At 46.4% G+C, this 21,266-nt stretch overlaps 2 protein-coding genes across 3 annotated transcripts; one reads left to right on the top strand and one right to left on the bottom strand.

Annotated features, from left to right (window-relative positions):
* Positions 1–410: 410 nt before the first annotated feature.
* On the top strand, positions 411–20,742 carry LOC311432950 (C-C chemokine receptor type 8-like). The gene is made up of 3 exons (XM_084511593.1): positions 411–2,263; positions 17,209–17,271; positions 18,049–20,742. The coding sequence occupies exons 1-3, from the start codon at positions 2,237–2,239 to the stop codon at positions 19,123–19,125; spliced, it is 1,167 nt and encodes a 388-aa protein (XP_084367719.1). The 5' UTR covers positions 411–2,236; the 3' UTR covers positions 19,126–20,742.
* SLC25A38 (solute carrier family 25 member 38) lies at positions 6,239–11,199 on the bottom strand. Of its 2 annotated transcripts, none has more exons than XM_084511600.1 (7): positions 11,040–11,199; positions 10,816–10,937; positions 10,538–10,622; positions 9,832–10,011; positions 9,200–9,368; positions 8,382–8,548; positions 6,239–6,995 (listed from the first exon to the last, which is right to left on the bottom strand). In XM_084511600.1, exons 1-7 carry the CDS (start codon positions 11,058–11,060, stop codon positions 6,873–6,875), a joined length of 867 nt encoding a protein of 288 aa, XP_084367726.1. In that variant the 5' UTR covers positions 11,061–11,199; the 3' UTR covers positions 6,239–6,872. The 2 variants fall into 2 exon arrangements, with proteins under 2 accessions (XP_084367726.1, XP_084367727.1); XM_084511601.1 differs by having other exon boundaries at positions 8,382–8,491.
* Positions 20,743–21,266: the final 524 nt, after the last annotated feature.

The raw sequence follows: 21,266 nt of genomic DNA, 5'->3' as shown, positions 1-21,266 counted from the left end.
AGGATTTGGACTCGATGATCCGTGTGGGTCCAGTGCAATTCACAGAATCACTCTATGGTTCTGCATCTGGGACTGTTTTGGACCATCCAGTCAGTAACAGCAAGGCCCTGACATCTTGGAGAAAGCCCTTTGTAGGACCCCTGTTAAGGAGTCCAGGATGCACGAAGAACCACTGAGAGTGATCCCTGGGCACAAGGAGCAGCCTTTCTGTCTAGCAAGCAAAATGGCATGTGGGAGTGAACCCACAGAAAGTGGCTTTCAGCTTACGGTCATCCTGCAGCAGCAAGGAGTCTTGGAGTAGGCAGGTGTAGGGAAGCATCACAGAGTTACTACCTTTGAGTAGTGCAAGAACTTCAAGGAGGTTCCTGGGGTGGCTACAAAGCCCCAGAAAGACCATCTCCCCAACGGCCAGCCCAGGCTGTGAAAGAAAGCAGCAGCCCTTGCCAGGAGAGGTCTGTGAGCAAGGGGCCTGTAACACGCCCCCAGTGGTGGGAAAGCCACTGAGCTGCTGTGCAGACATCTGCTGCCCAAAGAGGTCCTGTGAAGAGTGGATCGACTGGTGCATCTGGGCAGAACATGAGAGAGGCTCAGTAAGAAAGACCTTTGGGCAGTATCTTTGCCATGGGACATGCCTGTGGGTGTCATACAGGGAATGGTGTGGAGCCTGTGGAGTTTGATCCTCCAGAAGACAAAACTGAGAACACAGATACGCAGCCACCTCCTGTGAAGCTGTATGCGTCAATGTTGCATTTGGGATTCCCCCAACAAAGAGAAGTGGGAGCCCTACCAAGAGGACTAGGGCTTCTCTGGTGCCTTGGCCTTGGCCCTGTGCCTTGAAAGGGCTCCAGTCCCCTACCAGTCCCCTGCCAGAAGGCAGCTGAGGCAGGGTGAGGAAATGGGAAGTGAAGGTATTAATTTACACGTACCTGGCTTGTGCAAGGCTTCCCTGGAACCTGTAACAGAGTTCCTGAGTTACAGGTGTAGTGTGAGCCCATCTTCCCTGTCCCACACTGTCCCAGTCATCATCAAATCAATAGGTGGAACCGATTAACCTCAGTGAAGAGGATAGAGACACTGTGCCTGGGATCCCCCTGGCAAAAAGGCAGCAACAGTGTGCCATAAGGATGTGGCTTCACAGTGCTTCAGCCCTGCCCCATCAACATCCTGCAGCTGAGGCAGGGTGAGGAAGAGGGAAATGCTGCAGGTTGGCCAGCTTACAGTCTCCCCCTCGTCAATAAAGGATATAGTATCTTTAAGATATTGTGTGAGGCCTTTTCCATCTCATGTTATTCCCCCTGTCCTCGGAGCATGTTTTCTGTACTAAGCCCTCAGGGAGAAGGAAGGGAGGGCCCTTGCTTCCTTTGGGCTGTTGCAGCAGGGAGCAGAAGCAGCTGGTGGAGGGCCACCAAGGTCAGGGTGGCTCTGGAAGTGATTTTCTAAAAGTTGTTCTTATTTGAAGCAGTATATTATCTTCATTACTCTCACTTCAGGTTTCTGTGACCACACCTTATTACTACTTCTTGGTTTTTCTTATCCTCCTCCAGCAAAGGTGCACAAAACCATACAGTATCAGGCTTAGCAGACATTAATACATGCTGGTTTAGCAGCCTGTCCAGTGTACAGCCCAGATGAACTACAGATCGCTCCAGGTACAAGTTTAGTCAAGCAAATGGGACACGACACCACAGTGGGTGAGAATTTGCTACATGAACCTGTCTGCTAGCTTTGCTGCAGCATGGTGGCCCTCAGCCAGAGAACAGCATAGCCTGTTGGTTAATTTGCAATTTTATAAGCATGCACACTATAAACATTTCTCAGAAATACATGTGGTTGATAACCACAGTATCTAATACTGGAGACAGCAGTCTGATTTTCCAAACACCATGGAATGTATTTTCAGCACACTTAAAAGTTACTCCTTAGTATGTGGCTTTTCTTTTGAGGTATGTGGTATTTTCTTTTAAAACTTTGGATAAGATGATGTATGTACTTGCTGGTGATCCCTTAAGTTGGAGGCAGAGCCATGTGCAATCTGTTCCATCTCCAGCAGACCCAATCCCAAGGAAAGAACAGCTCCACAGTGACAGCAAGGCTTTCTTTTGTTCACCTTTGCCAGATATGGTCCCACATTTGCCTTTATTCAAAAAATGTTCATCTTTTGTAAGGCTGTTTGTCACGCACATAGTGCTACTACTTGTATGGAAACTGCCTCTGGAAGCAGCTACATTTTCTTCACATGCTGAAAGCTCCAGGAAGCTCTGAGGTTAGTACTCAATAGTGGAGGTAGTGTTATTTTTTTAAAGATGCAGTTGCTTTACCTTGAAGTTTGCAGTTTCAGAAGAGAAAAATGGTTTTACAGTTGAATGATCTTTACTGAAGTTACAACTGGCATCTACTAAACCCAGATCAGTATCATCTTTGTAAATTCCATCTTCACTTGTATTTCAAAGATTTGTTATTTCTTTCGTGGTTTGGGGAAAACAGACTTCAGCAAATTCTTATTTCCAGTTCTACAAAAGTTGCAGAGGTCTCCTTGTTAACCTTTTATTTTGCTGGTTTCTTAAGCAGACACCACAGGTTAATGTTCTATTACAAGAATAGTGCCTCTAATGGTTCCTCTTCTATCTTTCCCACCCTCCACAGGGTTAGGGAGCTTGTCCCTTATCTCTCCTCACAGCTGCAGCAGCTGGCAGCAGAGTAAACAGAAATGCCTCTACACTGGATGTGGGTCTCCAAGGCAGCAGGAGCTCTGGGGAGCCCTGCATGCAAGAGGTGGTGCAGCCTATCCACTACTGCATCCCAGGGCCATGCTTTGGTAAGAGATCAGCAATCAAGTATGCCCTTGCACTATGCCTCACAGCAAAAATGAAGTCACAAGCACAATTTTTGGTCCTCTGTTGAGATCAGGCTGCCTAATTAGCGAAGAGCTGGTTTGCATGAGATTAAAAAGTTAGTTTTTACTCAGAGTGCTCAAAACGCCACTGTCCTAAAGGCTGATATTTCAACTTCTGTTAGTGAGATTCACTTTGTATCAGCCTTAACACACAACAGGCAGGCAGAGAAAGCTGTGAGGAAGACAAGAGTCCCCACTGCTGTGTATTCTTTTTCATTTAAGTAATGCAAATTCAGCTTGCATTAGCACAGTCTGTTTATTGTGCCCTATAGAAAGAGAATACACATGGCCTCATATTACTCTGAACTCACCCAACAATTCTGTTCTCTTGGAGAAAAAGCCTAATAAAGAAAAAGTAGTTTCCCATCCCATCTCTTTGCTTTTTACGTTTTTGTTTTGCTGTTGTTAGTGGTTTTTTTTTGGAAGAAATAGAGGGGATGACATTGATAATTCTGGCAACCCAGCTTTTAATAGAAATATATACTTTATCACAAATATTTTTTGTAGACATACACTCAAAACACTCAAACCTATACAATGTTCAAAACCTCCAGTTCTGTTTTAAACAGTACAAGAGAAAAAAAATATGACCACCAGAGGCAGAACAGAAATAACATGAAACAAATAAATACCCAGGCTATTTCTCTTGTGTCTTTACAAGAGAGTTAAATACTGACTGCCTCAATGTGTTAGCCAGTTGCATTCTTATACCACAGTTGCAGGGGCAAACAGAGCCAACACACACTCACTAAGAGTGCATTGCCAGCAACTGAGGTCACCCAGAGAGGGATCTGACTGTGATCTTGCCATAATAGAAAAAGGCTCACACTTTATCACACCACCTTCTCCAAAGCCATCTTAGCTTAGATTTTGTAAATGATTATCTAATGGGATTGTTAGTGCTGAATTGTTGGGGTGATGGAGGTAGGTGATTCATTACCTGCCTCTGGGACTGTCTTTGGTTTTTGTGTTTAGGTTGTACAGTGACCATTTTTTGTTTGTTAGAAGCATACAACCTCATGAGCAGCATAGCTAAACACTCACCGCAACTATTGAAAAGTAACTTCAACTAATCAGTTTAGAAACAATGTGTGTTTTTTTTTTTTTGAAAAAGAAAAAGGGTGAAAGATGATAAAATGAGCTGAGAAAGTCTTATATCCGTCCGATACAGCTTTCAGGTCATGAAGTAGAAAGAACTTCAAGCTTCCCCTTCCCCTATATGTAAGGGAAGTGACAAAAGAAACAAAAACAAACAAACCTGCACCACAAAACTCACTATTCCCAGCTTGTGTGTAGAGAAGTCTTTGGATTTGCAGCACTAAGGGTTGATGAAGTGCAGTGCAGTTTAGATTCTCTATTTGTAGAGGTCCAAGGAGCCCCAACTAGTTCACAAGTCAAAGACATACACCTTTTCACTCCACTGTAACTAAGAGCCTCCTCATTCTCTATGAAGTTAAGGGAATAGAAGAGCTTTCCAAAAGAAAAAAAGCTAATACTGCTTTAGGGCAGTAGATTTTAAGACCCCAGCAGGTCTGAATAGATTCTCTAGTTCCTCCTTCGTTACTTTACCAGGCAGGAATATAGGGCACAAAAGCCACCAAAGCAGCCCTGCATTTCAGATTTCTGATGAGGACATCACTTAATACAAGATTTATCACCTGGCACTCTTTGCTCACATGCCTCATTAAGCTTCTATCTGCACAAGCTGCATATTACTTTGCAATTGCTTAATCAGCAGCTAAAATACTTGTGAAGCATCTTGCAGGCAACCCCACGTGCAGCCCTTGACTGCCACAACACAAGGTGAACAACAGATCTACCTCACACACCAGACTGGGAAACCCCAAATAAATTCAGGCTTTGACCCCATGCATAGCAGAATAAAGGACTCTGCCAGGTCAGTAATCTAGACTTGGTTCTTCAGCTCTGTCAGCAGTACTCAGGGTAACAAACAGCAACATGTGCAGTCACCACTGTTTCACGTGCACTTGAGTTCAAGTCACTATGGGTAAGAGGGACTACAAAAAGGGGAACTGCTTTTATTCAGGATTTGGCAAATGATCCAGCCACTCACCTGACAATCTGCCAGCTTCACAATCTGACTGACAGGAATGATTTGATGAAGTGCTCTATTCTTAACATGCACACATGCACTCAGGACCCTTCACCAGCATTCTTGGAGACTCATGCATAGTGTAGTGCCAGCCCACTCACAGATGGGCTCAGACTAAAAACAGGCAGCCCCTTCCAAGCATCTAGCATGTCCTTAAACTTTCCGGTGACTTCACTTTCACGTCAGTCATCAAAGCTACTTGCGGCTGGAATCTATTGAAGAACATCTTTTACAACTCACATCCCCTCTGTTCTTGTGGTCAGGAGACTGCCAGAGCAGGCACTGCTTATGCAAGTTGCATTTTAAGTATTAAGTATGATACATCAAACCAGTTCATACAACTAAAGTGTGCCACATCTTCATATTTAGAGACACCTACTCTGTTTTTAAAGTGAATTTTAACACCACTAGATATTTAATAAAAAACAATGCTATGTTTTCTGCAAGGTACACTACAGAACAGGATACATACTTCCACGCCTAGCTTTGTGACAACACCAGCAAAGCTGCAAATTCAGCCAGCCCATAGAAGTACAAGTGAAGAGGGGAGCAGGCTGTACCTAAGATTGGAAAGCATATGCTATTAGCTCTGGAGTAGAAATGAGGAAAAAGGCACAGTTGATGAAAAAAAGTGTACTTGATCTCCAAGCTTAAACTCAGGAATACTGAAACATGAATAGATGAACCTGCTAAGAGAAAACAATAATCTCAGAACCCGCCCAGAGTTTGTGTGGAACATAAATAGAATTAAAGTTCCCTACCAAACACTCAGACACCTCAAACTTTGGAGAAAGCTTGCAGAAAAAAAAACACAGCCTTTTCTCTCCCAAACTAAAGATATTCCACATGCAATCAGTAATGGCTTCTAAGAGAAATCTGAAGTGTATGTATATGTATCTGCTTCCGTTATTCATTTATGCACTAGGAGCCGTGATCCTAAAAGCTACATCTAAGGACCAGCTCACGTAGAATGTAGATCAGGGATCAAACAAATAATAGGAAGCAAATACATCTCTAGTACAACTGGATAAAAAAAAAAAAAAAAAAAGTATTCCTGGTGTAACCAATCATCAGGAAAAGTGTTTTTCAGGGAACAAGTAGAATGTTGGTAGCAACTAGCATGCTCTCGACTTTTGCTTTGAAGTGTCTTATGCTTCTTAATTCTAGTGCAAATGCTGCTGTAGCCGCAGAAGCATATATGAAGTGTTAAGATACTCAGTTACACAGTGGCATATGACACAGCAAGGAGACTTTAGTTACCTTCTCTGTTATCAAGCACAGTACAAAAATGATGACAGAGCTTTCCTTCAGCACTTCATTCTCTTCCAACCACTCCTGCATTATAAACCTCAAGAGACACATCCAGTCTCCTGATGTGGTCTGCAGTGTTCCCCTGTGAGAACAACGCAAATGAGGAAGGAGTATCTACAGCAGACGGTGGATCACAGTGGCCTTACTGGCCAGACCAGCAAGGAACAGGCTGGCAGATTCTGCAATCAGCACTGCCCTTGCTGTTATCTCCTCAAACACTTTTTGTTCAGCAATTTCTCATTGCATTAAGGTGGTGAGCACAGAGCTAGCTTTAAAACAGGCTTCTCTAAGCACAGACACCAGGCTGCAGAAACCCTGCCATTTCCCAAGGAAGCCTGCAAGTACAGTCCTTCTGGAATGAATTGATCAAATGAAGCAAAGATTCAACTCTTCTTTCCCCTACTTGCCAAAAGGCTTAATCCTCTCTCTCCAAAGGACTTTCTTCCTCCCAGCTGAGTAAGGCTTATTCCTCTGTGCAACTGGGAACTGCCCAGTGCCAGCTGATCACAGCAAGCAGGAAAAGGAGTGAAGCTGTTCAGTTTTAGTGCAAGTCAGTCAAGATTTCAAGCCCATTTTTTCCATCATCTGTTCATATACAGTCCATGCCATCGCTGCCATCAAAGTACGCCTGAGGGCACGGGGCACTCCACCTCGGAAAAAGCCGACCAGCCCAAAGTCCTGCAACAGGAGATAAACAACAACCCGTTACTATCTGCCTCGAGCATTTTAACTTCTCATATTACATGGAACAGCCCAGGATGTATTTCAGCTCTGATCCAAATCAGCCTCTGAAAGATCCAGGCTTAAATTGAATTCAACCTTTAGGAAGAACCCATAACGCTGTGCACTTGCAGGGCTGCTGCTGAAGAAGGAAGGGGAAGGGTGTGTTAGGATGACAAACAATGGGGAAAGCCACATTGAAGCCTGAAAAAGAGAAGGTGAGGGAGTAACAATTTCAAGCCACTTGAGGAAAGTGACTTGTTATAGTTTACAGATCATTCATATTTACAAAAATAATTTAAGACTTAAAATTGAAGTTTATAAGTACTGAATAAGAAAAAAAAAATCTGATACAAGGAAATGAACTACATACAAAAAAAATCAAAACATATTCCCGTTTAGGATTAGAGTTCAATTTGGAAACAGAGTAAAGCTGCCTTCTGAGGGCAAGAAGGGGAAGGTGGATTTTGAGTACATCTCTATGCCATTCCTTGGATACAGACCTGAATATTTATTTCTCTTTTAGTGTCTTTTAATATTTCTCTTTTAAGGGAAAAGAATTGATTTTTTCACTGGCTTATCTCTAAAATTGCCATTTAATGCCACTTACTAAAGAAACCCTTTGTTTCAGTGTGGTAACTACAGATGTGCCTGCACTGATAAGCCAGAGGTGACAGCAGCTGCAAGCACAGCTCCACCAAGCTTACATACAGAGCTAAAATGAAATAATCCAAGTGCTTTCCATCACTACCAGTGTAAGAATCAAGGCATAACAGACAGAACTTAAGCGTAATCATTCACTAGTTGGAAACATGAAGCAAGTTTGTGTGGAGAGATACTTGCTGCAATACGCCAACCTTTGTGCTCTAAGCTTACTCTCCAATTCCCATTTTTTGTAATTTTGTGAAAAGAAAAAAAAAAAGATAATGGACTGGGGAATGGCAAGAATAATCAGGGAGCAAGTTCACAGCCTTGTAATCTGTCCAAGAAGAGCAAAAAAATATCTGATAGCAATAATGGCCTCACTTATTACAAGGAAAACCAAGGAATAATGGACTGAAGACTCTGACAGCTTTCAAGCCATCAAAAACATTACTTCTCCAGCTACTTTCCTGAGCAGACCATAAGCCAGTGACAAGAAATTCAGCCTCAGTCTCCCGCAGCATGATCCAGCTCATCTTCTGAAAACGCTCACGCTAATTAGCCTGATTGTAAGAATTCAATAAGCAGTCACATTTGTTCACCTACTTTAAAAGGCAAAAACTTTCTTAGCATGGCTGTGCTTCAAGCAAGGAAGTGAGAAGCAAGGCTGCAATTGCACTAGCTAGAAGGGATTCATCTCACCTTGTAGATGAAGGCAATGGCCTGGCTTGTCCTGCAGTACTTTTCAGGGGATAGCTGCATGTGTGTTTTGATGACATCAGCAGGCTGTGTTGTCAGTGAAGCCAAGATTCCTGCAAAGATCCCACAGCCAAAATTCATCAAGGGCATGAGCACTGGATCCAGCTGGTCTGCAGCAGAGCACAGGCAACTCACTCAGACACAAAACAGGCTACATTGCATGACAAACTGAAAAGCTACTGAATGAGGGTATCAATAGCAGTCCAAGAGAAGACAAAATCCATGCAGGGCAGAGAAGACCTTGGAAGGGAAGGCTAAAGTTAAGACTTTAAAGATAGAAGACAAAGTTACTTATCTTAAAGACAAGTTAAAGATAAGACTGCACAAAGAGCTCACTTCTGAGGAACTGAATTTAATTGGAGCTCAGGTAAGGAAAAGATGTGTAAGTCTTGTCCCAGCCAGTTCTAACACCAGAGAAATGCCAGTTTAGTGGAAACTAATCAGTATACAAGACAACCAGCCGGATAAAACACTGCTGAACACATCCTCTCAGTTCTTCACTAACCTAACTTAAGCATCACTTACTTATATTAAGCATCAGTCCTCATAACCAATTAGTTCAGGGTCAATTTCCATTTCTATACTGATCTGAGCTATAAGTCTACAGTTCTCTTTAAGTAAGAGGCAAACATCTCACCTGAAGTCCTACAAGAGACTAAGTTAGCTGCTGAGGTTGAGTGCAATAGGCAGAGCAGGGAATCATAGGGCAAGATGCAAGAAAAGTAGTATCTTCTGTTACAGCCTCCAAAGTTCAGCCTTACCCTGAGGTGTGAGTTTTTTGGTCTGTGTGTAGAACATCAGGTAGATCCCAGAGAATGGTGCATCCCGCAGCAGCGTTGCAGTGAGCCCACTGAACATGCCACGAGCCCCTTCTGTCTGGTAAATATTCTTCAGAGCTGCGTATACACTCCTATAGCCAAACCTTCCACTCTGCAGAGGCAGATAAAATTCTGTCACCCACATGCCAGGAACGGGCTAAGGAGCTCTGCTCTCAGCCTGAGGTAACCATGTTCAAACCAACAATGCTATGTGCTTCATGTAATACCTAAGATGGCAGTAGAGAGGATAGCCCAAGGCAAAAACTTCATTCCATCTGCCTCTGCCTTTAAAACAGTCTTTCAAGAAGGTAACTTAAAAAGGGCCCTACAATTGCAAAGACATTACATGCAAACAGAACTTCAAAATCTCTGGGTGAATTCTGTTCCATCTTACACATCTTGCCTAAACACCAGTGGTATGACTTGGCACAATGCATGAACCAGGATGAAATCGGGACTACATCTCTGGCTGTATGTGAGGACCAGCAACCTTCTCCAGATACAAGAACTTCTTTGTCATCATGAGGAACGGGTGTGACATCATTAACAAGGAATTAATTAGAAAGTCAACTAACCTCATACCGGGTCTTCACTACAGTTACCGGCAACATGCAAATCCCTGATATTGCACGTGCAGTAGCACCCAGAAAGACAGACTCCAGGGCTGTGGGTGAACGGTCCACTAGAAGATTTTGCTTCATTGTGTACAGAGTGCTGAAGTAAATCCCAACCCCAGGAATGCATCTTGCAAAAGACTTCAAAGAAACAGTACCAAAGAAAGACAGAAAAAGCACTCATAAGACAAAATGTACTACAGAACATTTCAGGAGCTATTAAATGTGTTAGGAAGCTTTATGAAAAAAAAATCATTGCAAGATCATTAAAGCTAAGAAAAGAAAACAAAGAAAAGTAATTAATGCCACTGAGAGGTAAGAGATTCAACTGACGCCAGGATTTAACACACTCCTCATCTGCAATTTTCTAGCAACAAGGTATTCCAAAGCGAAACTAGGTTCTGCAGTTGCCACACCACGTTTGTAAAATTATTCAAGCATTCAGCTGCTCAGCCTTGCAAATCAACAATGGCTGCTAGGACCAAACCAGCGGAACTCACAACATTAACCATTAACACCTTAAAATTGGATTTAACTATCTACCTATCACATGATCTCACTTAAATCATACAAGAGCTGGCCACCTGAATCCAGCCCTTAGTTATTAAAAACCGGTAGGTCTATTTATGTGTGTGTTTTTGCGATGAGGGTTGAAACAGCCACTTACTGGTGAGACACCTTTCCAGAGCCCCAGAAGACTCTCGGTACGAACCACCCTGAAGAGCAGCATCACCATCCCAACGCGGCCGGACCTGAAAGGAAGACAAGACAGGCGCTGCAGCGAGGGGCTGCTTCTGCCCTCAGCCCTACAGGCTCCCGGTCACTCTTTGCAGACCCCATCCTGTCCCAGAAGGACGCTCAGTCCCTGCAGGACACCCCCGAGCACCGAGCACCGAGCCCCGGCCGGGCTGGGGCACGGCCCCCCCCCCCCGATTGGCCCCTTACCCGCCCGCGGGGGGCTGCAGGGTCTGCAGGCGGGTCTTCAGCAGGTCGAGGGGCTGGAAAAGGAGCGTGGAGCAGGTGCCGCTGATGGAGCCGCAGATGAAGGCCTTCAGCACGGGATGCATCTGGAGGGGGAGGGGAGGCGGCCGGTTAACGTCCCGTCACGGGGAGCCGCGCGAATCCAGCGCACCGCGCCGACCGCGGCTGGGCCGCAGGCGCGCCATTACCTCCACCTCTCGCCCCGGCATCCCCGAACCGCTCCGCAACCAGTCAGCGCCACAGGCAGGAGTGACGCGACGGGCGCGCCCCCGCCGCGGGCCAATCCCAGCCAAGGCGGGGGGCGCGCGGCCCGCCAAGTGCGGCTGCGCGGCCGCTAAACTCTAGCGTACCGGGGGCGCGCTTGCCGTGACACGTGACCTGCATGGGCGGGTGCGCGCCTTGCGGCCCCGCCTTCGTGCGAAAATATGAAAAGCAGGGGGCTTGTGTTTAAGTCTGTGGCTGGAATGTGGTTTGGGCCCCATTTCCTGGACCTAACAACCCTTTTGGTAAAGAAGTTCTTCCTAACATCCAACCTAAAACTCCCCTGGTGCAACTCTAGCCCATTCCCCTTCGTCCTGTCACCGGGCACGTGGGAGAACAGACCAACCCCCACCTTGCTACAGCCTCCTTTAAGGTACCTATAGAGAGCGATAAGGTCGCCCCTGAGCCTCCTTTTCTCCAGGCTGAACAAGCCCAGCTCCCTCAGCTGCTCCTCATAGGACTTGTTCTCCAGACCCCTCACCAGCTTCGTCGACCCAAATCCAGCCTTTCCTCGAACTCCCCCAGGGATAGTGACGCCACCACCTCCCCGGGCAACCCGATCCAATGCCTGACTTCTCTTCCTGAGATGAAATTCCTCCCCATTTTTAATCTAACACCCCCTCCCCCCCCCTGCAGCAAAATATTTGGCCCGGCAGGCTTTGCAAGGCACAGGCACAGGAAAATTGAGCAATTACGAAGTGTTGCTTTCATTTCTTCCCCCCCCCCCTTCCCCCCCCCGCTCCCTCCTGCTGGATGTCCTGTTCTGGTAGCACCTGAAGACACCATCATCCTCCCACCACTGGAACACCCAAGCAGTGGGACACCAACATGAGCCTCAGCTCTTGGGAGCCAAAGGCTTTCAAGAAGTTGAGAAGCTGAAGGTGGCTGCAGAGCCAGCTGATCCTTTTCCACTAAGCAGGAGGAGACATGGCCAAAGGCTGTTGGCTTTCAGCCTGCAGCCCCCTGTGTATTGCCAGCTGATCACGGTGGTGGGCCCCAGGGTGGTTCCAGCTGTGCAGCTCTGAATGTCTCTTGGATGAACCTGTGAGTCCCATGCCAACATGCAGCCCCATAGCCTGCCCTGTGGAGGCTCCAAATGGCTCCCAGCTGTCCTGAATCATCAAAAGACCCTCAAAGGCTCAGGAGATGCCCCTAGGTGGCTCACAGGTGGTGCGAAGCTCAACCTTCATGCTCCTCTTTAGCTGCCAGACCTCTCCAGCTCCACTTTCCCAATCCTATGAATTCCTGGCTTCCTCTTGACACATCCTGACTCCTTTTCTCTCGTGCATGCTGCTGCAAAAGGCCTGGTTACAAAGTGCAGCCCTTCCTGCTGTACTGGAGTGTTGATGGGTGGCCTGGGGAAAAGAAGCAGAAAAGCAATGGAAGTGTTGAGAGAATGAGAAATGTTTCTTTAGCGTGGGGTTGTAAGTGATATAGTGCAAAGTTTCAGGCTGGAAAAGTGGTCAGGGGCAGGAATACTAGTGCTGGACAAAATTTACATAGTAAATAAATTCAGAGAGAACCTCTTTTCCACGTTGCCCTGTTGTGGTCTTTTTGGAGGAGTACCAGATTGGAGTGAAAGAAAGCTATGTTCAGCTACTAACTTATGGCATCCTGAACTTGTTATGGGATCACATGTATCATGCCTAATTAATCAACAGATATATAAGGAGGATGGCTTGGAGATATGCATTGTTTTGAAAAGATCCTTTGGGTGATTTCCTTTGGTGTCTTTCTGTTGTGCTGAGCTTGTATCATCAGGGCACTTACAGGGATGTCTTGTTCTTAGGAATTAGTTCATACTTTCATCACAGCTGTTTGCACCTGGCTTGGCTTTTACTTTGAAGACACAATAAATATACAATACATAACAATACAACAACAATACAACACATCAACACAATTCAATACAACAACAACATAATATGTTTAACTGATCACTTACAGGATTGAGCTTAACAATTCTGATAAGGCTGACAAACCCGAATGATGTATTTGAAATGTTTTTGTGTGGAGCTGAGGGCAGTGTGTCTGGCTTCTCTTACTCCCTGTCCATGGGTGTAGCCACAAAGGATATCTGTGTTGCCTCCTGATGCAAACAAGAGACTGCAGTTGTAGTGGCCAAATAGGTCACATCCCAAGAAAGAGCTTTTCCAGGCTGAAACCCTGGCAGTAACCACAATCTCCCATTCCCTGACTTGCTGTGGAGCTGGAAGAGTTTTGCTCCCTTAAATAAATTTCATGATGAACAAGGATGTGAACCAGCACTACTGGTCACACATATCTCTGCAATGATGATTTCTGTGCCTTGCCTGTGAAGAAAACTTCTTCACTGAAAGGGTTGTGAGGCACTGGAACAGGCTGCCCAGGGAAGTGGTGGAGTCACCATCCCTGGAAGTCTTCAAAAGACGTTTAGATGTAGAGCTTAGGGAAATGGTTTAGTGGGGACTGTTAGCGTTAGGTCAGAGGTTGGACTCGATGATCTTGAGGTCTCTTCCAACCTAGAAAATTCTGTGATTCTGTGAAAAACCCAGCAGAGGGAGCCTTGTTCCTTCATGTCACTGCCCTGCAGAGATGCAAGACCACTCTGTTTGGTGGCTTTCCAGCCACTGGTGGGAGACATTTATCCTTCCTCATTACAAAGGTCAGAAGCAGAAATTACCTGCATTGTCCAGGTCTGGACTGCTCCCTGCTCAGGAGTGTCTGCAGCTGGGGGTACCCAGGCCCCACTGGCTTAAGCTACAGGATGGCTCTGCCAGCACCCATGGGCCTTCCTGCCCCAGGACCCTGCATCACGGTGCTGTCATGGCCCCAGACTTCCCCGGTTTCAGAATTTCCGATGTTAGACAGGAACTGGAAGGTGAAGTGCTGTTGATCCTGCTGCAGGACAGGAGTGTCCCTGCAGAGCTAGGTACTGCTTTGAGGCAAGTGGGAGAGGAGACCCCCAGCAAGATCATCTCTAGTACCAGCATGCCTGCAAAACCACCTCCTGCCAGAGCCCTCGGGACTGGGACTGAGGAGTGGACATCTCTCCTCTGTGGTGGGTCTGTGTGGCTTTTTGATGAGCGTCACCCTGGGGTGACACAGATGTAGTTGGTCTGGCCATGGCCAGGGAGATGGACCATGACATGTGTCTGGATCTCTGTGCACGCCATGCTATGAGGGCTGCAGTACTCCTGACCAGGAGACCGCTTCACACCAAGGAGCCAGTGACACAGACAGCAGTGGCCCTTTGTGGACTCACGGTGTGGCCCCAGCTCATAGTAACAGAGGAGCATGTGGGCAGCTCCCACTTGGTACCACTGATTACACCAACCATATGGCCTTGCCTTTGTCAAAAAGTGCAGCAAGAAGATTCTATGAGAAAATCCTTTCTGTTTGCTGGTAGAAATGATGAATAGAGATGTTTTCTTGCAAGCAAGTCACGTAACAGCTTGAATGATGACAGATGGGATCTGTGCAGTGTGTTGTGGAAAAATACATCTAGTGTCCATCTAATGCTGAACACATGCAGGGTTCCCGAAACTGAAAGGGAAATACAATTTATTTGCTACCTATATTCTTCTTTTTATTCTGCCTTATTAAAACAGCTCTTTTATTAAGCCATTTGTTGCCTTGACCTTTCTTACTGAGATCCAGAAAGAGCCCTGCCCCATCTCTCTTGCCCCTGTCACCCTAATGCTGAATATTTGGTATTATGGTCAGGATTCGGAGAAAAATACCATTATAGAAGAGGGCTAGTGAATAACTGAGCACTGGCACAGGCTGCTGAGAGAGGTTATAGAGTCTCCTCCTTGGAGATCTTCAAAAGCCTCCTCAATGTGGTTTGTGGCAACCCACATGAGGTATCCTTGTTTGAGGAGTGGGGTTGGACCAGGTGACTTCCAGAGGACCCTTCCAAACTCAAAAATCCTGATTCTGTGATTCCTTGAAATTAGAGAGGAGGAAAATCTCAAATGGGTGCTGCACACAGGCATGGGGGCTGGGTTACTCAGGTGACCCCACAGTGAGCAGGGAAGCTGAGAAGGATACACCCCAGTGCCCACATCTGAGGATGTTGACAGATGATCAGAGAAGCACAGCACTGACATGGAAGTAGATGCTGTGAGGAAGGGGAGGATAAATGTGGCTGCCTTGCAGTGAGCATGGACAGAGACTTGAGGAGGCCACACAGGCTGATGCTGAACAAACCACAGCCCGTACAGATTCCTGTTGGTAGATGCTCAGCCGTGGCTGTGTCCTTTCCTTCTACCCATCCCTGTGCTCACCAGCACATGCTGCTGGTGATAAAGCATTTGGAGATCAAGATTTCTGCTGCAGCTCTTTTCTGAGCACTGATTTCCATTACCCCCTCGCTCCCCTTCATTCCCCACCACCTCACTCCACCTGTGCACCACAGAGTGGGCACGAGCAGCAGCATTTCAGCAGCTCTACTCCAAAAGATTTGCGAAACTCTTCCCATGAGCCCCAAGCAGGGGATTATGTACAGACTTTTTTTGCTGATGCTGCCAAAGTTGTGGTTTCAAGTTAAGAAAGCTTTTTCAGGCTCTTGAGGGAGGAGATGAGAACTCACCATCAAAGGCCCCCTGTCTGCATGACCTGGGGTCTCTGAGCAGCTTGTTTTCCACACTGGGACAGGTTCCTGCAGGACAGCCAGCACCTGCCTCAGTTCAAACACCACAGAAAACCTGCTCCTGTGTTGCCCAGACTCAATGAGATGCATCCCCTGAGCAAGACATATAGTGTGAGTACCTGAGTTGTCACCTTTAGTCCCAGCTCTTGCCTGTGAATTTCTCTTTTCTCCTGCACTGAGTTACCTGTGCACTTCGCAGTTCCACTGAAGTCTCAGTTCTTCTAGGAGCTGCTTATTTCTTGTGGTTGGGCAGTCTGCCATCTACATTTAGGAGATGAGATGTACAGAGCTGCCTGAGCAGCCAAATTCATGTAGTTGGTTGTCACCCCTTTTCATACATTGCACAATTCTTGGGTACCTTCTGTATTACCATCACTGATGGATGTGTTAAACCTGAAAATGAGTAATATAGATAACACTTCAACACTACCAGTCACTCCTATGAGAAATGTTCTGTCTTCAGCTATTACAAGAGTTAATACCCAGGAGACCTTGGCTGTCAGGCAGGCTATCATATACCTACAGCTTGACTCACATGCAATACTTCCATCTAATGTGACATTGCCCACCCTGGCTATCAACAGGCAGCAGTGAAATATTTGCAGATTTTCTAGGTGCTTGTGCTCAGAGATTTATCACTTTAGTTTCTTGTGGGTGATACAATTGTTCACACCAACATTGCACTGACAACCATGATCTGAACCATTAGATCAGCTGCAAAGCACATCAGACTTCCATGGCACATCCCAACAAGCCGTGTTGGGTCAGGATGGGTCCCCAGCAGATATCTTGCAGAGTTGGTGGAAATCCAATCTTGTTCAGGGCTTTACTGAATTGCTGGTCTCTGAGAGCATCCTGCAGAATGGGTGTTTTGAGAAGGAAGTGTGATATGATCATTTCACTTGACTATTTCTCTGGTGGGTGCAGGGTGGGCAGAGGGCCCTTCCAAGGAAAACCATCCAGGCAAACATGGTGTCCTTCACCATCGTTGACTAACAGCAGTGCCAGGCAATCTCCAATAGACATCTTCACCAAAAGTTCTTGGTGTGCAGGAACAGCAGTGCTGCTTCTCCTCTCATGATGATGTGGGGCTGTGGCATAGGAGCTGCTGGTGAGATGGGGCACCTCACCTATGCGTGGAACAAATTGCAGATCTCTCACCATTGACGTTCCTATTCCTGTGAAATGGCAGAGTGATCATCCAGGAGATAAGTTAAATATTTCCGTTTCGGTATGTGTAAACTAAAGACATAGAACTCATTGGCTTGTGGTTTTACACACCTTAATGTAACATTTGTCACACAGAGGAAGAGGCAGTTTGAGACTGCTGGCTGTTAGGGTATAGACCTTGCCAGTGGCTTGGTGTTGAAAGCAAAGTACTGCCAGTATATATGTATGAAGATATATTCACCTCTCAGATTTCTTTTACATAAAACAAAATTTCCTGGCATTCTTTCACGCAGTGTTGGATTATGGATGACAGCCTGGGGAGCCTGCTGTCCGGTGGAGACCTGGAGGACTTGCTGGTGAGTTGCTCCCTGGCTGCTGCCCTGCAAGCTGAGCCCTGGGGCACACCTGAGGGGCCCAGGTTTGTGACTGGGATGTGTGGGGCTTTGCTACTGGGAGAGACCATGCTGGTGGGGACAGTGAGGGTGTGGTCACAGTTCCCAGAAAGCAGCGTGTGTGAAAGCATCTCCCACTGAGCAGGCTGCATGTGTCAGGGCTGACTGTCCCCTGGGGCAGGGCTGGCCCTAGGAGTGTCCAGGGGGGTCCCTGTGCTGGGGATGTGCCCTCACCGCTCTTGCTGCACTGTGCTGGCCATGGTAGTTGTGGCTGTGGGGGCTTTGAAGCCATCGGCACCCATCCATCCCCATTAGCCATGCAAAGGCCTTAACAAAATACAGAATTGAGCCCCAAAACCTCTACTGGGGGCTCTCAGCACCCTGGCTGTGCCCATTTGGTTGCTGGTTTGGTGATGCTTCCTGGGTGTCTCACACCACCTGCTCAGTGGCATGGGGCAGGCATAGGGCTGGGCACCCCCAAGGAGCTGTGGGGGGATGCTGGTACCCCCCCCCGCCCTGGCTTACCACAGCATTTCTGCCCTTGCCCCTCTGGTGCAAGAGCCTCACCCCTGCAGGGCAGGACTGGCCACATACGTTCCTTCCTCTTTTGCATTCTCTGACCTGGCCAAGGCACACCTGATTTTTCCTTGTGCATGTGGTGTGAGATGAACTCTGCCAAGTATATTTACTAAGAGCATAATTTGGGATTATGGCCTCATGAGCTTCAATGTCCTTGAACAGGTGGATTATCAATCAACAGTTAACTCCTCTGCATCCTATGATGACATCTTCCTCTACTCTGAACTGAACATTGACTGTGAACTTGAAACTATTCCAGCATTTGCACAGATTTTTTTTCCAGTGCTGTACACTGTGTTGTTTGTGACCGGCCTTGTGGGAAATGCTTTGGTCATTTGGGTCCTAATGGCCTTCAAGAAAGTCAGGGCCATGACAGACATCTATCTGCTGAACCTTGCCATCTCTGACCTCCTCTTTGTCTTCTCTCTCCCCTTCTTGGTTCAGTACTCCCTGGTGAGCCAATGGACTTTTGGTAATGCCCTGTGTAAAATTGTCAGCTCAGCTTACTTCATTGGTTTCTACAGCAGCTCCTTCTTCATAACCATCATGAGCATTGACAGGTACTTGGCCATTGTGCGGTCTGTGTATGCTCTGCGGGTGCGCACGTCCGCCCATGGGGTCATCGCAAGCCTGGCCCTTTGGGCAGTCGCCATTTTAGCATCAGCGCCAGACCTCATTTTCTTCCAGGAAATGGATGACAGCAACAGGACTGTGTGCCTGCCTCACTATCCTGGTAGCGACAACAGCTGGAAGATTTTCAGTAATTTTGAAGTCAATGTCCTGGGGTGGCTGATCCCGGTGGGCATCCTCATTTTCTGCTATCACAACATCTTGAAAAACCTGCAACGGTGTCACACTCGCAACAAGTACAAAGCAATGAAGCTGGTTTTCATTGTCGTCACGGTGTTCTTCCTTTTCTGGACCCCCGTCAATGTCGTGCTCTTCCTGGACTCCATGAGGAGCATGCACATCATCGACAACTGCCAGGCAAGCCAAAGGCTTGACCTAGCCCTGGAGCTGGCTGAGGCGCTCTCCTTCGTCCACTGCTGCCTCAACCCCATCATCTACGCCTTTGTGGGTGAGAAGTTCAAGAAGTATCTCTGCGAGGCTTTTGGCAAATACGCACGTTTTCTCTTGACCTGCAACAACTACAGTGTGTTCCACAGGCACAAACTGGACAGGCAGTCCTCTGTGCACATGGGGTCCTCGCAGTCATCTTTTGTTGGTAGTGTCTTGTAGAGCTGCAAGACAAAAGCTCCCATACTTCATGCATGACCTGAAGTTGAGAAGTCCTCCCGGTGATTCAGTTAATAAGTCTTCTTGTTGCCTTAGTGTAGGAGGTTTAGGTGCAGTGGCCCATTACCAAAGTGTGACTAGGAAATCACGCAATCCTAGAGCAAGCTGCAGTGCACCTTGCTCCATTATATGCTGTAATACCATTCTGAGTGGATACCTGCATGGATGCAATTCTTCTGAAATACTTCTCTGTTGTTAGGAAATGTGAATGAGAGCTTCATACACTGAAATTAATGTGACAGTGATGTAGTTTTTGTGGTTTTCATGTTGCTTTGGGAAGTGGGTTTCAGCATAATGCTAGAGAAAGCCAGATATGGACTGTTTTCATACTCTGTGATGCCATTTTAGGTCTTACTGGATGGTGGATCATCCTTATCTGTGAGATGTCTACCTATCCTCAGTGTTCTTTTCTACCTAACTGTTCTTTAAGGCTCCTTTCAACCCCAAACATTCTGTGATCTTCCCAGTGCTAAAGAGGCAGTCTTACAGCTCAAAGTTGAAATATGTTGAGTAATCTGCCTTTTTCCTCCTGAAAAAGTTTCCTAGATCTAGCAGCAGTGTCCTCATCTATTCAGATTTTTGCTGTGCTGTGCATAGGTGGAGGCATTAGACAAAGACTCTGCCTTTCTAACAGAGACCATTAACCTGTCAGAGGTGGGATGCTGATAAAGCAATACATGCATGCAGCCATATATATGTGTGTGTATATATATATATATGTATATATATTTGTACTTCTGAGAGTCTGTCCCTGAAATGCAGAGAGACATAATGGATGGAAAGACAGTTGAGACATGCACATGAGAGTAATGTATAACTTTCCCTGCCATTTTCCCTTTTTATTAACAGAATGTAATACTCCTTTTCAGGAAAATCTTTCTACCACTTGGCTGCCTCTTTCTAGGACGAAAGTATCTCCAGGAGTAAGGGTGACATGCCTTGAGGTGAAGTGGGTGCAGAGCACACACCCAAACTCACAGCCACCTTCTAGATGAGATGTAATTTGGTTAGCATACTCTCACCATGTTTATCACCATGCGCCTTCCCTGCCACTCCTCTAAGAGAGAGGTTGAGTTCCTCTAATTTGGAAAACATTACAGACATACCATGAATATACAGGAAGACACAGTGGGTGGTTAAGATCAGCCTCTTGCACGGAAGCCTGTAAAGAGAGTAACATTGTGTATATGCACATTTCCTCCAGGAACAGAGCTTTTATCCACTTCACTCCTTTGTATTCTGCATTTTACAAACACCACCAATGAATCAAAAGAATATATATATATATATATTAGGTTTAAGTTTGAACATGAAGATCTATTACTTTTGTGTCTGTTTTAAGATTACACACTGAAGCCAGAATGGGAGAACACCTGACTATTTAATGTGCTACCGTCATTGTGACTTCCCTTTAACCTGTGTCATCTCATCAAAAAGAAAGATAATGATCGGGATGCAAAGCTAAGTATCAGACGTGAGTGGGACCAATATTAAAATTGTGGTAGGCACCTTTTAAGCAAAGGTGTGACCATAAATAAAGTCTGTGCAGAATGGCCCAGCCCTTGGCAGTTGGGTGCTTTTCTTGGGACAAGCAGCTGTTGGGACAGATGCCTACAATTTGGCATCATCCTCAAGCTGCCTTGACTTAGGGCTCCAAATTGAGCAGATGCAGATAGATGCTTCCTGCTCTCCTGTGCTCCCAGTGCCCCACAAACAACAGCAGGGCAGAAGACACTCCACAGCTTGTCCCATCAGAAAAAAAAGAGGAGCTCTGAGACCTGTAGGTGACATGGGGCAGGTCCTGCTGGCTGCACAGCCTCCGGATGTGGGTCTCACCTCCTCCCCCTTCTCAGCAAGGCAGCAGCAACAGTTTGAAGCATCTGGGCTGCAAGGAGGTGCTGAGGTTGGCCCAGCTCAGGCTCCTGATGCAGCTGCTGCAGAGGAGGAAGGCAGCAGCCCCAGGCAGGAAATCCTTCATGCTGCAGAAAAGACCTCCTGCCTCCTCAGGAGAAGGCTTTGAAAATGGGACTGAGGCAGCAGCAAAAGGAAGATGCCCTTTAAATGCTACTGAGAACTAGGAAAGT

The sequence above is a fragment of the Aythya ferina genome (genome assembly GCF_964211825.1).
Source record: "Aythya ferina genome assembly, chromosome: 2".
In the NCBI taxonomy this organism is placed as follows: Eukaryota; Metazoa; Chordata; class Aves; order Anseriformes; family Anatidae; genus Aythya; species Aythya ferina.
The sequence above is the reverse complement of the archived record's forward strand: the minus strand, read 5'-3'. Positions and strand labels throughout refer to the sequence as shown.

Coding starts and splice junctions, on each gene's coding strand:
- SLC25A38 (XM_084511600.1), bottom strand. CDS start 11,060: ATGCCGGGGCGAGAGGTGGAG. Junction 10,938..11,039: donor TGCCGGGGCGAGAGGTGGAG/GTAATGGCGCGC, acceptor CTCCCCCTCCAG/ATGCATCCCGTGCTGAAGGC. Junction 9,369..9,831: donor TAGTGAAGACCCGGTATGAG/GTTAGTTGACTT, acceptor CTGCCTCTGCAG/AGTGGAAGGTTTGGCTATAG.
- LOC311432950 (XM_084511593.1), top strand. CDS start 2,237: ATGCTGAAAGCTCCAGGAAGCTCTGAG. Junction 2,264..17,208: donor AAGCTCCAGGAAGCTCTGAG/GTTAGTACTCAA, acceptor TCTTTCACGCAG/TGTTGGATTATGGATGACAG. Junction 17,272..18,048: donor GAGACCTGGAGGACTTGCTG/GTGAGTTGCTCC, acceptor GTCCTTGAACAG/GTGGATTATCAATCAACAGT.